Source organism: Cryptomeria japonica, chromosome 1 (genome assembly GCF_030272615.1).
Source record: "Cryptomeria japonica chromosome 1, Sugi_1.0, whole genome shotgun sequence".
NCBI lineage: Eukaryota > Viridiplantae > Streptophyta > Pinopsida > Cupressales > Cupressaceae > Cryptomeria > Cryptomeria japonica.
The window spans coordinates 515,191,045-515,205,092 of NC_081405.1; the positions used below are offsets into that span (position 1 = coordinate 515,191,045).

General features: G+C 37.2%; 1 protein-coding gene across 1 annotated transcript; it reads right to left on the minus strand.

The window, feature by feature from the left end:
* Positions 1-536: 536 nt before the first annotated feature.
* Positions 537-3,142, minus strand: LOC131857966 (putative leucine-rich repeat receptor-like serine/threonine-protein kinase At2g14440). Its single transcript, XM_059210785.1, has 7 exons — positions 2,997-3,142; positions 2,445-2,909; positions 2,023-2,095; positions 1,488-1,546; positions 1,250-1,320; positions 809-1,011; positions 537-626 (listed from the first exon to the last, which is right to left on the minus strand). Exons 1-7 carry the CDS (start codon positions 3,140-3,142, stop codon positions 537-539), a joined length of 1,107 nt encoding a protein of 368 aa, XP_059066768.1.
* Between the last annotated feature and the right edge of the window lie 10,906 nt (positions 3,143-14,048).

Below are 14,048 nucleotides of genomic sequence, written 5' to 3' on the forward strand. Positions count from 1 at the left end.
TCATTCAATGATGACGTTCCATAGTATCTGCATCAAGTTTGAAAATTAGTGTACTGTAAACTATTTGATGAATGTTAAACTTCTTGTTTGGTTGATAGAAAGATCATAGAAAAGCGAAGTATGAAAATACTTGGGATCAAGATAGCCGAGGGTGCCCTTGAATTCTGTTGTTACATGGCTTTGGGAGTTTTGTAATAACTTCGATAGACCAAAATCAGCAATCTTGGCAAACATTCTGTTATCCAAAAGTATATTAGTGCACTTAATATCTCTGTGTACGATTGAAGGAATACAACCCTCATGAAGGTATAGCAAACCTGCAAACCATGTAAGACATCAGCAATGTGTACAAGCAATTTTATATAGAATAAGCATTAAAAAAGGAAACCAATTACTCGTTCAATAGACCCTACCCTGTGCAGTTTGTAGAGCAATATTGATCCTGGTTTGCCAATCAAGCGGTTTCTCTTGTTTCATGGAGCCTGTAAATACAACAGTAAGTCTTTTTGTTCAAAATTTGTTTACATTAATTTTATTCAGACTACATGGAATAAATAGTACCGTGTAAATGGTCCGCCAATGTTCCACATTCCATAAATTCGTATACTAGGGCTACTATAACTTGCCTGCAATACCCAATGGATTTACAAGATTCTTATGGTGTACCCTTGAAAGGAGAGTTACCTAGAGCCAAGAACACAAGCACGGTGTGTTAAACAGACAATTTGAGCTGATATAGAAGTATCAGATATAAAATAAAATCATTGTCTTCAATGAAGTATTCAATATTCCTGAGGAAAGGAAGAACCTCGATTCGAAATTCTTGTTTTCCTTGAGATGAGTCTGTTGAAAGTATCTTCACTGCAACATTATTTCCTGAAAGTTGACCATAAAACACAGATTCAAAGCCTCCCTTACCAATTAGTGTAGAATAGTTGTTTGTAGCTGCTTTAATATCTTCTTCACTATATTCTACCACCACTTTTTCAAATTCATTTGGATCATCTTTATCTGCTTCAAAAAATAAAATTAGAATAAAGGTTTTCAACACTGACAGATACAAGATACAAGAGCTAAAATAATAATTATTGGTTTTAAATAAAACCTTTTCAAGTCACAATAATTGAAAAAAGACATGTAAATGAATGTTGAGGTTGCATAATAGAACTTCTTGTGGTATGACTTCCTTGATTATATTTGTGCCTCCATAAATAAATTCCGAATATCAAAAGAACTAATAGAACGGAACAGCCAATAGCAGGTCCTATAACCCAACCTTTGTCTTTCCTCCCCTGTGGAGGCTTATTTTGAGGATGAACTCTGCATGGTAAAGCGTATAATTTTATCTTGTTTACTATGAAAAAAAATAAAAAATAAAATGTCAAAAGTTAAAGCAAATAAATTATTTGAACAATTATCCTTTTGTAATACAAGGCATTAACGATTTCCCTTCAAAGAGATCAAGACAGGAAAGTATGTCTTCATACTCGAGGTTTAAACCAGGCTTGATTAAACCAGGTGGCACATCTCCATCTAATTTGTTGTTCTGCAAAAAACTAAGCAATATTAAAAGCTTCGAGTTAAAATCAAATCTGGTTGGGTAAGTAAACCATCAAAACGTAAATAAAAGTTTTATGAGAAAAATAAGAAGTCTTGAGTAAACATACAGCTCATTTAACACGGGGAGTTTCTCTAATGAACTTGGAATGTCTCCAGTCGGTTATTTTGCAGTTGCCTTAAATATACAAAGCAAATCAAATATCATCACATATAAACTGCCTTTCTCATTCAACTATGTATATTAGAATAAGGCTTTTGATAGAAGATAGTAAAGAATCTCTTACAATGTCGTAAGGTTCTTCAGTGTGCTGAGGTCTGGAATAGAACCTAAAAAATTATTGTTGCCTACTTATTAAAACGAGGGGACCTACATCTACAGATTGCAAAATTGAATGTACAGTTATTTTTGAAAGTCAGTACTTTCCAATATCCAAGACAACTATAGGTGGGTAGTTGTCTTACCAACTGTTGTAATGCTGTTAAGTTCGCTATGCTTGGAGGTATATTTCCAGTGAGACCCATGCTTGTTAAATTCCTGAAAAGCGTTGAAGTTACGTGGGTTAATAGCCTTCAGTGCTGAAATGACACCCAATGTATTCATTGCTCTAAGTGTGAATGAATTTCTATTATTTTTTAAGTAAAGAATTTTACACAGTAATCACTCGTGGGGTGTCTTCATCATTGCACATAACACCGGTTAATGGTAAACCTGCAGGCAAACATGGATCTCCTGTTGTCCAATCATCTGGAACATTCACTGTATTTGCTATATTTCTAATAGCAAGAACTGTGTCACACGTTCACTAAAATATTAGACGATATCCCTGTTAAACTGAAAAAGCTGAGTATAATGAAGCAGGCTGAATATGGATAAATAAACGTACCATCTCCGGCGTGTCATATTGGTGATGTTTACTATTTGATATGCTTCAGCTGCATTTATGAATGGCCTCATCTCGGATCCTGCTTTTGAACGTATTCTTATATCTGTAGAATCAGTTGTGCTAAGCTCTAGACGAGTTTCTGGTGACGAACAGTACATATACTCAGGAACTTCTGTTTCTGCAATTTGAACATTGCCAATGAAGACCTGGAATGTGTTGTTCCCTGAAACACTTGTCTTATTGATGTTACACAAGTAAAGAGCAAAGTAGTAAATGCCCGGGACAGCATTGAACCACTCTGAAATAAGCAATTCTTCCCCTACTCTCGATGTAATAGCAGTCTTTAATACTGATACAGGTGGTTGGTTTTTTACACTCCGAAAAGAGGATTCATTCGTGCTGATACTTGTTGTTAATGGCACCGGAAATGGTTTCCACATGCGATCATACTGGTCCTGGGGAAAGCTATACCACGACCACAACATAACATTAGATAATGTCAACAAAACAGATTCAAAAGTAACTGCCAAACAAAATCGTTATTAAGCTTACTTTATCCAATCAGGGCCGCCAAAATTTATACCATAGGATCGTTTTAAGGCGTTGTAGTTGAAATCATTGGAAGTGTTGTACATTGTAGATTGTAGCGGCCTCAACTCAATGGTTGAAATGAAAACATAATAACTTTCTTGTGTCATTGTACCAGGATGATTTCGTAATAGTAATTGAAATTTTTTGGGCGATTCTCCAGGTTAACGTTTGACCACTTGATTCCCTCTATACATAAATCGAAGATGCTTGCTAAATGAAGATTTTCAAATCCTCCATGATAAAACCGGGCCCTTACCAGATATTTTATATAAGGCCTCACGGACAGTAAGTAACAATATTTATTTGCTTCCAGATTTGTAAAATAGGTCACGGACCGATATTGGTAGGGGAGATCGTTAGAACTGAATGGAGGCATAATGGACGTGTTTCTGAACTTGATGAACAAGGAATCTGTAATCCAGTCCAACTCTCCAATTGTGTCATTTTTTGAAGCGCCACAGTTAATACTAAGAAATCCTTCATAAAATGCAAGAGCACCCAGATCAGAGTGCAAAAATTACAGGCCTTATTTTCCAATCAATATAAAATCAAATTGGAATACGTTACAACTTACCATCTGGTTTTGTGAGTGTGCAGGGAATGAATAATCCAATGAAAGCTGTGATCGCTAACAAGGTTAAACTCCTTAATTTCATGACGATCAATGCAAATTGCAAGCAGGGAATCAAAAATGCATACAGAGCTGTGGGATAATATAAAAGATGTGTTTTTCACTGCTTAGACTGGGTCAATTGACTGCTTCAAAGGAAATATTCCATCCGCTGTTCCATCTCTCTCATTCAAAAACGAGTTAGTTACTAGAGCCACATTAAAATAAACAGTCACTTTAGAAAAGCAAAATGATTTAGAAACACCACGACCTTGCTACGAATCCTTACCATGATTTTTTTATTTATTGATGGCTAAACATAAAACAATGTATTGGCTGAAGACACAAATAAATAACAGAGATGTATCATGACAAACAGAGAACAAACATATGCTAAGCCATATTATTTATATTGATACCAATACTGTAGTCACATATATCTGTCCACTTAATTAAAATGAATATTTAGTATTTATTTGATTATTTAACCATCAATCAATAATTAATTAAATTAATATATTTAATTAATTCATCTTAACCCTCTTCTCTTATTAATTAAATAAATTATTCAATTTATTTGATTTAATTCACTTAACCAAATTCAGACCATTAATTAAATAAATAAATCATATTTATTTAATTAAATCTTATCTCACATTTAAATAAATTAATATTTATTTAAATTCCCCCAAAATCTCATCTCTCACATTTAAATAAATAAATTATTTATTTAAATCACCTTTATCCTCCACCCACTTATATTTTCCTACAAATGCAAGTTGCACAACTATTTTAAATAAATCATTTATTTAAATCACTTGTATCCTCCACCCACTTGCATTTTCCTACAAATGCAAGTTGCACAACTATTTTAAATAAATTATTTATTTAAAATCGTATTTATCCTCACCCACTTCAAACCTTTAATGGTTTCCCTTAAAGTCTTCAAACTTAATGGCTTCCTTCTAGAGTCTTCTCAAACCTTTAATGGTTTCCCTTAAAGTCTTCAAACTTAATGGCTTCCCTTAAAGTCTTCTTAAGACTTTAATGGTTTCCCTTAAAGTCTTCAAATTTAATGGCTTCCTTCTAGAGTCTTCTCAAACCTTTAATGGTTTCCCTTAAAGTCTTCAAGCATTTAATGCTATATCTTCCTTTTTCTCATTTAAATAAATTAATATTTATTTGAATATTTACCCAAATGCAAATTACACCATTTAATTGAAATAAATGATTTTATTTTAATTGAAAATACCAAAATTCCTCCCACTTGCATTTTCCTAAAAAATCCACTTGCATGCCTAAACCCCTTCTAGATTCTTCTAAACCCTTCCTAATTAACCTAATCCATCCCCTAAATATTGTTACATTCCTAAGCAAATTGAAGTCACTTCTCAAAGACTCCAAAGTCTTTGAAAATCAATTAATGCTTTGTGTGTTCAACAAGTTAACCTCTAAAGTCTTCCAAACCACTTATGGCTCTTACATGACCATTCATGGTTAATTCCACTTGCACCCATGGTTAAGGACTTTGACCCCTAACTTAACCCTCATGTAACCCATGTGTCTCTTCAAAGCATTTATTTCTTTGACTAGGGTAACCATCATGTCCCCTCAAGCATTTAATGCTCCTTATCTCTCCTCTCAAGCCTCCTCATGGTGACACTTGTCAACATGGGATTGGATTGAAAGTCTCAGATGGATTGAATATCTTTCAATCCTAACCCTTGTTAAGATTACTCAATCTTAACCCTTCATTTCCCCATTTCTTCTATAAATAGAACCCTTCTCCTCAAGCAAAGGGAAAGCATTAGAGTATTGTTGTTATACTAGTATTAGCATAGAGTTTTTTTCATAGCATCACTATCTACACTTGCATAGCATTTGCTTATCATATTTAACCATCTTGAATCTCCATATGGCATCCATGGCTAGTGCTAAAAGATGAGAGCTACACTCATTTGGGACTTGGAGAGGGGAGAAACATCAAAAGGCATCATGGAAGCATCTTAGGGAGGCTCTTCTCCTTTCTTTTATTTTGTTAAACTTCTTTCATGCTTTTTGAAATCTCTTTTGATATGTTTGGAATGGTTTTTAGTTCTTTGTTTTGTTTTTATGGTTGAAACTAACTTATTAACATTGAACTTTGTTGTTGCCTTGTCCCCATTTCTATGACATCATTTGGTGAACCCGATGTAAATCCAAACACTCAAGAGATCATTTCTTTTAACCAATAACATATTTGAATGTTGAAATTGTCACACAGGTTGCGCTTTAGCGCTATTGATACTTGTTGTTCAAGCGCTATTGATACTTGTTGTTCTAGCACTATTGTTCTTACAATAACGCTATTGTATCAAGTTTAGCGCTTTTGATACTGTTTTGGCACTTTCGACACTGTTTTGGCACTATTGACCCTATTTTAGCACGTTTGCCTTCTCTATCTTTCTTTTTCTTTTAGCGTGTTTGTGTTAAATAGCACTTCTATTCAAACACAGACTAGCGATATTGTAACAAAACATTGTAAAAAGGACCTTGTAACTGAAAAAGTGAAAGTTTTTAGGCTTGTGGAAGCCCCCCCCAGACATGGATTTTACTAACCAGTTGTTGTTTGTGCAGGTTTAAATCTCACCATTAAAAATCAAAAACTTTATTTTGGTGCTTTAAAAACTTGAACAAACGAACTTTCCTTGCTTTCTAGTTAGGGTCACTTGTTTCTTTGGTGCATTAAAATTGAACAAAACAAATATTTGTTTTCTTGCAAGTTAGGAAACACACTTCATTTGGTGCTTAAAATCAACACTTCCATTCTTTCTTGCATCAAAAGAATTTACAATCCACACTTCTATTTTTGGTGCACATAAAATACACAATCAACTTGTTTAAAAAATTTTGCAAAAACAATTTTTTTCATGCATATGTGCTTCAAGTTCAGTTGACCAGGATTTCCAATTTCTAGATTACAACACATTTTGCCATTGAAGGATAAAAAGAACACCATGCCTATTGGAGAAACATCTCCAAATAGTTAGATTACATTGCAATGGCAGATTAAAAAGAACAAGTGTTTTTCGTGCTTGGCACACTTGTGCAAAAAGTCGGTCGAGTGGTCCCACTTCTAACACACACTATCCTCTCCCTTGGCTTTCATGGTCCTAGGTGCAAGAGAAAAGTGTTAGTAACACTCAAAAATTTTATCTTTTTAAGATAGGCCTACCAAGAGACACATCACTCTTGGGAATGACCTCGCGTGGTAAATCCTTCGAGCCACTATAGAAATCAGGTGAGAGCGAAAGCTATAGCCTTGGGTATAGCTATTCCTATAGTGTAACTGGCCGAAAGGACATATAGGCCCCACCACTAGTTACAAGTCTCTTAAGTGAGTCACTGCAAAATGAACTTATGTCCAAAAACATCAAACATGACTAAACATTTTTAAGTAGTAGCCCACCCATTCTATTGATTGAGGATATTTGTGATATAATTTAGTGCAAGAATATAGATGGTTTTTCTCCCAAGATACTCACCATACATATTTCCTTGAGTAGAAACATAGTTTTTTGAAAAGTCACTTGTGGCTTGATAAAAGTGGTGACTCCCCCATCATAGGGATCATCTATTTGTTATGCTCATGCAAGACTTAGTATATCACATCCTTACCTGCCAAGGTGAGATTCATAAGGTATGTAGTACCAAAGTCGAAGAAATATCAAGATGTGGGCTAAATTTATCACAACTAGCCATTTGACCTTAAGGATAAAAAGTGTTTGAAGTGTGTTCGTTTTAGTCAAAACCAAGTGCAAATTGAGCCAAATTCAAACTTTGGAAATACACCTTAAAATACATCTAAAGGAAGGGTCATATACAAGTCCAAGGATTGGGTTGATCTAGACCCATACTCATTTGTGCCTTTTTAGGCAACATTCTTATGTTTGTGTGCTTGCTTTGTTTTCTTGTCAAAGAAAAATTAGAAAAAAAATCACTTCCAAAAACAAAGTATTCATCCAACCAAACATTTCTCAAAACAACCAAACACATCAAAAACAAAGTGCAAACAACAAAGAGTCAAATTTTATGACCATTCTTCACATCTTGCGAAAGAAGAAGCGTCATCAGAATATCAACTTGAAAAGAAGACCATTGAGCTCAAAAGCTTTGATCAAAAGGAGTAAATTCTTCTATCTAAATAGATAAATTTTTGTCTCCCATAGAGTTTTTCTATGTTACATGCGTCTCTACCTTTAAGGCAAAACAAACGAATTTGATTCAGAATCATTGAACTGCAGAGCTTTTATGCAATATAGAGCTCTGAGTTATCACAAAAACCAAGGAGGTAAGATTAATCCCAAGTTTTTCCCAAACGTCTGTATCACATACAACATAGCTCGAGAAATACCACCAACACCTAAAAGGGAAGAGGTAGAGTTTGTCCTATTTGCAACACAAAGCTTTTATTGAAGTTAAAAACATTTTCATCCATTATCTTTTTCATACATCATCACTTCATCATCAATCCGTTCCAATTCTCAAAACATTAAGAGGTTCTTGTCCCAAGTTCTCTTTTTAGATATTGCTTGAATCAATCACATCACATTACTTTTTAGATTGTTTCTACATCTAGGATAAGCTCATCCTAAGAGACACATATACGCAAGTTAAAACTAGTTCATAAGTGAATCCTCTCATTACTAGGTAGTTCAATCTGTAACACATCTCAAATTTCTCTGCAGCTTATCACATCATATCTTATCAAACAAGCAAACAATTCAAAGAAGGAATTTCGGTTACATCTACCTTAAAAGTGCTAGAGATCTACATAAAACACAATTCACCAACCATCAATCTCTCATTAAGAACTCATCATCATTTTCACACAACTTCAATAAAAGCTTGTAAACAAAATGGCCCAAACCCGATCACAATCAAGGCAACGAGAAATAGAAATGGAAGAAGAAGAAGAGGAAAATCTCAATGAATTTCAAGAAGCACTTGGAGGAAATGCAAATGACAAAAACTCAAGTACTCCTACTCCTGCAACAATAGAAAGGGCCCAGCATAACCCTCTCTTTAACAGACCTTTTGATGAAATACTCAGGAGCAATGTGGATGCTCACTTCTTAAAGCTCGCTCAAGAAGGAGCAAAACTCCCCTCTGACTTTGATCTTGCCCAATTAAGACAGGCATCAAAAAGACAAAGTTGCCATGAAGAGGAAAGAGGTAGAGATCCCATCAGATATAACATTCCTCGAGGTAACCCACCACCTCCTCCTCCAAATGAAATGGAGATGTTGCGGCAACAAGTTGAGAATCTCACCCAACAACTTCATAGTGGTGTCAAAACTAACCAATTCTCACTCAATGACATCTGTCCCTATCCTTTTGATCAGAATCTTTATATGCCACCCTTTCCATGAGGATTCAAAACACCCAAATTCGAAAAATATAGAGGAAAGGGAGATCCCCGCGATCATGTCAGAGAATTTCATTTCGCTTGCCTCGAAGTGGCATATGAAGACACATACCTCATGCACCTTTTTCCCCAAAGCTTGGGAGGAACAACCACATCATGGTTTTCCCGACTATCAGGTGGCATTAGAACATTTGAGGAACTTATCCAGAAATTCCTCTCTCATTACTCTCATAACATTGAACGCAACATCACCATGGCTGATTTGTGCAACACTAAACAAAAACCAGGTGAACTATTCTCAGTATTCCTGTAGCGATGGCGTCAAATGTCTAGCAGACGTTCTCTTCAATTACCTAAACGAGAACTAGTGGAAATATTCATTTCCAACTTAAACAAAGAAATGGAATTTCACCTAGATGTCAAAGACATAGACTCTTTTAATGATATGATCACCAAGGGTTTGAAGCGTGAACGGGCACTCATCAAGAAAGGACTCATCAAAATCTATAATGAACCAAAGGATGGTCCTCGCCCACACTTCAATAGTGATAAACCAAGCTTCTAGAACAAAAACAAGAATATCATCAACGTTGCGGTTGTGGATGCCAGGACTATACAAAGTGCACAACCTATGGTTCAGTTTGCAGGACAGAATCCTCCACCTCAGAATAACACAAATGTTCCTTCTAATCAAGGTCGCATCACATCTCACGATGAACCAAGACCTCATTAGCAAAAACAAAAATGCACATACACTCCCTTAGGGGAACCCATTGAAATAGTATTGCGACAACTCATTTCTCAAAATTTGGTCACTCTCCCTAAAACATCAAACTATGAACCTCAGGTCAAACCCGCATGGTGGTGAGATACTGAACACTGCGATTCCCACCAAGGGAGAGGACACAAGACAAGTAATTGTCATCAATTGAAAGATCTTATTCAAGATCTTATTGACCGAGGAGAAATTGAAATAGAAGGACATGACCCAAAAACAACAAATAATGATCATCTGATGTTCAAAAGTCCACTTCCATCACAAGATCAAAGGGGTCCTTCCAGTTCCAGGTGAGGCACTGATACCACTGATTATACATAGGTTGCGTATAATTATACTGTAAATCATCTGTATGATGCCAGTGAACAAGTTGCAACTATAACCTTCAAAAATCCCAACTCAAATTGCAATGTTGTTACACGTCATGGCAAGGTCACCATAAAGGCAGCTCCACAAGGCACCACCTCCATCCCAAAGTATTACAATCTTGTGGAACAATTAGACAAAACGCCTACGCTTATATCCATTTTAGAACTATTGCGCCTATCACCATCCCATAAAACTATCTTGGATCAAGCACTCCAAGAGGCGTCAGTCCCTGCAAACCTGAATACAGACCAATTTCACGCCATGGTTGGAAGTCTAAAGTCATCACCTTGTCTCACTTTTTTCGAAAGTGACAACTCTTCTTTCTAGCAACCTCATAACGCTTCACTACACATTGAAGGCTTTATCAACCAGCATAGGATCAAGTGAGTCTTGATCGATAATGGAGCAGGCCCGAATATTTGTACACTATAGTTGGTCACAGCATTGGGATATGCCATAGAATCAGTGGATCCTCGCAAGAAGATCACAATCAAAGCCTATGACGATGCAGAGTGTTCATCCAAAGGAGCTGTGGTACTCCCAATCCGAATGGGCCCTGTGGTAAAACACATCATCTATCAGGTTCTGGACCTTCCTCTGCCATACAATCTATTATTAGGAAGACCTTGGATACATGCCATGCAAGTCATTCCATCTACCTACCATCAATGTATCAAGTTCCTACATAACAGTGTAGAGATCACAATCTTGGGTGATGCAAATCCCTTTGCGTATTGCCATAATATCAGCCATCAACCAGAGATTACCATTCCTAATAATAGAGAAGCCATTTCCTCCACATCATATATAAGTCCCACCTCTCTTGCCAGTTCGAACACCACTATACCAAAGCAAGAAAAGCTTAAAATGAAAATAGCAGAGGAAGGTCCTGGGAAATACAACTTGAGTCAACTCTTTTGTGTAGGACAAATGCCCACTTCTCCTAGAACACATGGTAAACCACAGCAGGTACTCTAGCAACCCCTAATCATGCCAGCGTGTGCTTTGACTCCTTTCATCCTTGGAAAAAGTCAAGAAGAAGAAACCCAAGATGAGGACTTAGCAGAACGAATCTATAAAGATCCCATCACCACTGATATACCGCAAGTTAAGCTTCCTACGAATCAGTATGGCAAAGGTCTGCTCATTATGCAAAGAATGGGGTATGATGGTCAAAGTGCTTTGGGATATTCCAAACAAGGACGACATGAACCTCTACTGCCAGAATTAAAACTCAAAGGTAATACAGGCCTAGGCTTTGAAAAAGAGATCCTTCCTAAACTCAAATTCAAAGGAAAACCCAGCAAACCTATGTCAGCCTACTGCAAAAAGGACACCTTTCATTATTAAAGCAGCATCAAGCACCATCCCAACTGCCCCACCAAGGCTCAAAACCCCAACACCACCATCTACAATACCAATCATCCCACCAAGCCAACCAGTCATCCCATCAATAGTACCATTAGCAGCAACAACTGTATCAGAACCCACAGTAGCATCTATGGCACCAGCAGTTCTAGCAGAAGCCACTGAGTCAACACTACCGATACTCCCCATACCAGATCCTTTAATCGCCATTGACCTTCCTGCAGCACCGATCACTACAAAGGTACATCAACCAATCACACCTACAGTATTTAACTCCAAAGACATCCCCGTATGGTATAGTAATCAGATGCTGGAAAGTGACTCAGAGACTGACTCACATGAGTGGGAATTTGATTTTGTATAGCTTAACACTTCAGATGAGGAAGACACATCACTACCTCCACCACACAAAGACATCCCTATTTATGGAGAAGCACAAATAAAGACCACTTGGGTTCCTAAACTGGAAACATCTTCCACAGACCCTACGTCTCATCCTACGCCTGATTCTAACAGGGAGAGTACCATTAACGACCTTCACCATAACATCTTAACCCTCACTCATACATCTAACGCGCTTAACCTAATCGATAAAGTAATGCCCATTATCCACCCTGAACCCATCGAATGGAACCAACCAAATCCCCCATGTCTTGACTTCTTCCAAAACGATGAGGCCATCATTGACTTTTTGGAATTAAGGGATAACCTACCAAGTGAGGATCACAAAGATGGATTCGCCATTGAACTTAATAGCACAACATACTTCGAGGTGGATGCCAAACCATTCAGCTACAAAAATATAATAATAAAACATGGATCTTCCAGTGAAAACCACACCGTGGCACTATTTGATTCAACAAAAGTAAAAAGAAAGAGCGTATTCAATGGTGAAAACCTCTCTAAGGCGCCTGAGGATGAAGGGTTTGACATTCTCCCTACTAGTGCACAACAGGAACGATCAACGATTCTCATTGAGGAAACCAAAGAATACAATGTGGGGACTCCTAAAAATCCTCACCTCATACATCTGGCATCTCTTCTCACTCCAGAGGAGCAGCCTAAATTTATAGAGTTCTTTCAAAAGCATCAAATCAACTTTGCATGGTCATATGCAGACATGCCTGGGCTTGATCCTAATTTAGTCATGCATCACCTCACCATAGCAGAAGCAGCCAAACCTATCAAGCAGAAGCTTCGTAAGATCCATCGTCACATTGCAGTGCTAGTCAAAACAAAACTCAAGAAACTCCTAGATGTTGGTTTCATTAGACCAATTGATTATGCAGATTGGATCTCCAACATTGTACCTATCGGCAAACCAAAAGGCGACATCCGCATTTGTACTGGCTTCAGAGATCTAAACAAGGCATGTCCTAAGGATGACTTCCCCTTACCAAATATCGACATCATAGTGGATCTAACAGCGGGACATGCCATGCTTTCACTCATGGATGGCTTTTCAGGATACAATCAGATAAAGATCACACCAAAAGATCAACATAAGACAACCTTCACATGTCCATGGGGCACATATTGCTAGAATGTAATGCCTTTTGGTCTAAAGAATGCAGGAGCGACTTATCAAAGAGCAATGACCACCATCTTCCATGACATGATGCATACTATGATGGAAGATTATGTTGATGACTTACTAGCAAAATCATTCACCAGAGAAGGGCATCTCCACATCTTAGATAAAATCTTTGATAGACTGGAACAATACCATGTTCGACTCAACCCAAAGAAATGTGTCTTTGGAGTAACCTCCGGGAAGCTTCTAGGATACATTGTCTCAAGCAAAGGTAGTCAGGTCGACCTAGCAAAGGTAAAAGCAATCATGGACATGCCACCTCCAAAGAATATCAGTTAGCTAAGGATATTACAAGGACGACTTCAATCCATCCGAAGATTCATTGCACAATTGGCTAATAAGTGTCACCCATTCACACACCTGCTACACAAGAACATCCTCTTTCAGTGGGATGCCCGATGCCAGCAAGCATTTCAGACACTTAAAGACAATCTCATGAAACCACCATTGCTGATCTCACCAAATCCAAGTAGACCGTTGTTACTCTATATCTCAACAACAAGTACAGCATTGGGTGTACTACTGGCACAACATAATATAGAAGGAAAAGAGTGTGCTATTTACTACATCTCTCACACACTGGTGGGCTATGAACTCAATTACACACCTATTGAGTGAGCTTGCCTAGCAGTAATCTTAGTAGCCACTAAACTGAGGCACTATCTATTAACACACAAGGTACAACTCATTGCAAAGATTGATCCACTCAAGTATTTACTCAGCAAAGCAGCATTGACAGGTCGCTTGGCCAAATGGGTGATAATTCTAAGTGAATTTGACATCGAGTATGTAGAATGTAAAGCTATCAAAGGGCAGGTTATTGCAGATCAGTTGGCTGATGCACCCCTCATAGGCGATCATCCTCTCATTTCCAATTTTCTAGATGA

Bases quoted from the DNA above. Each gene is read 5' to 3' on its own strand.
- LOC131857966 (XM_059210785.1), bottom strand. From the start codon at position 3,142: ATGACACAAGAAAGTTATTATGTTTTCATTTCAACCATTGAGTTGAGG. The intron at 1,547-2,022 runs GTAAGACAACTA...AGTTTTTTGCAG, and splicing joins TAACAGCATTACAACAGTTG to AACAACAAATTAGATGGAGA. The intron at 1,321-1,487 runs GTATGAAGACAT...TTTACCATGCAG, and splicing joins AAGCCTGGTTTAAACCTCGA to AGTTCATCCTCAAAATAAGC.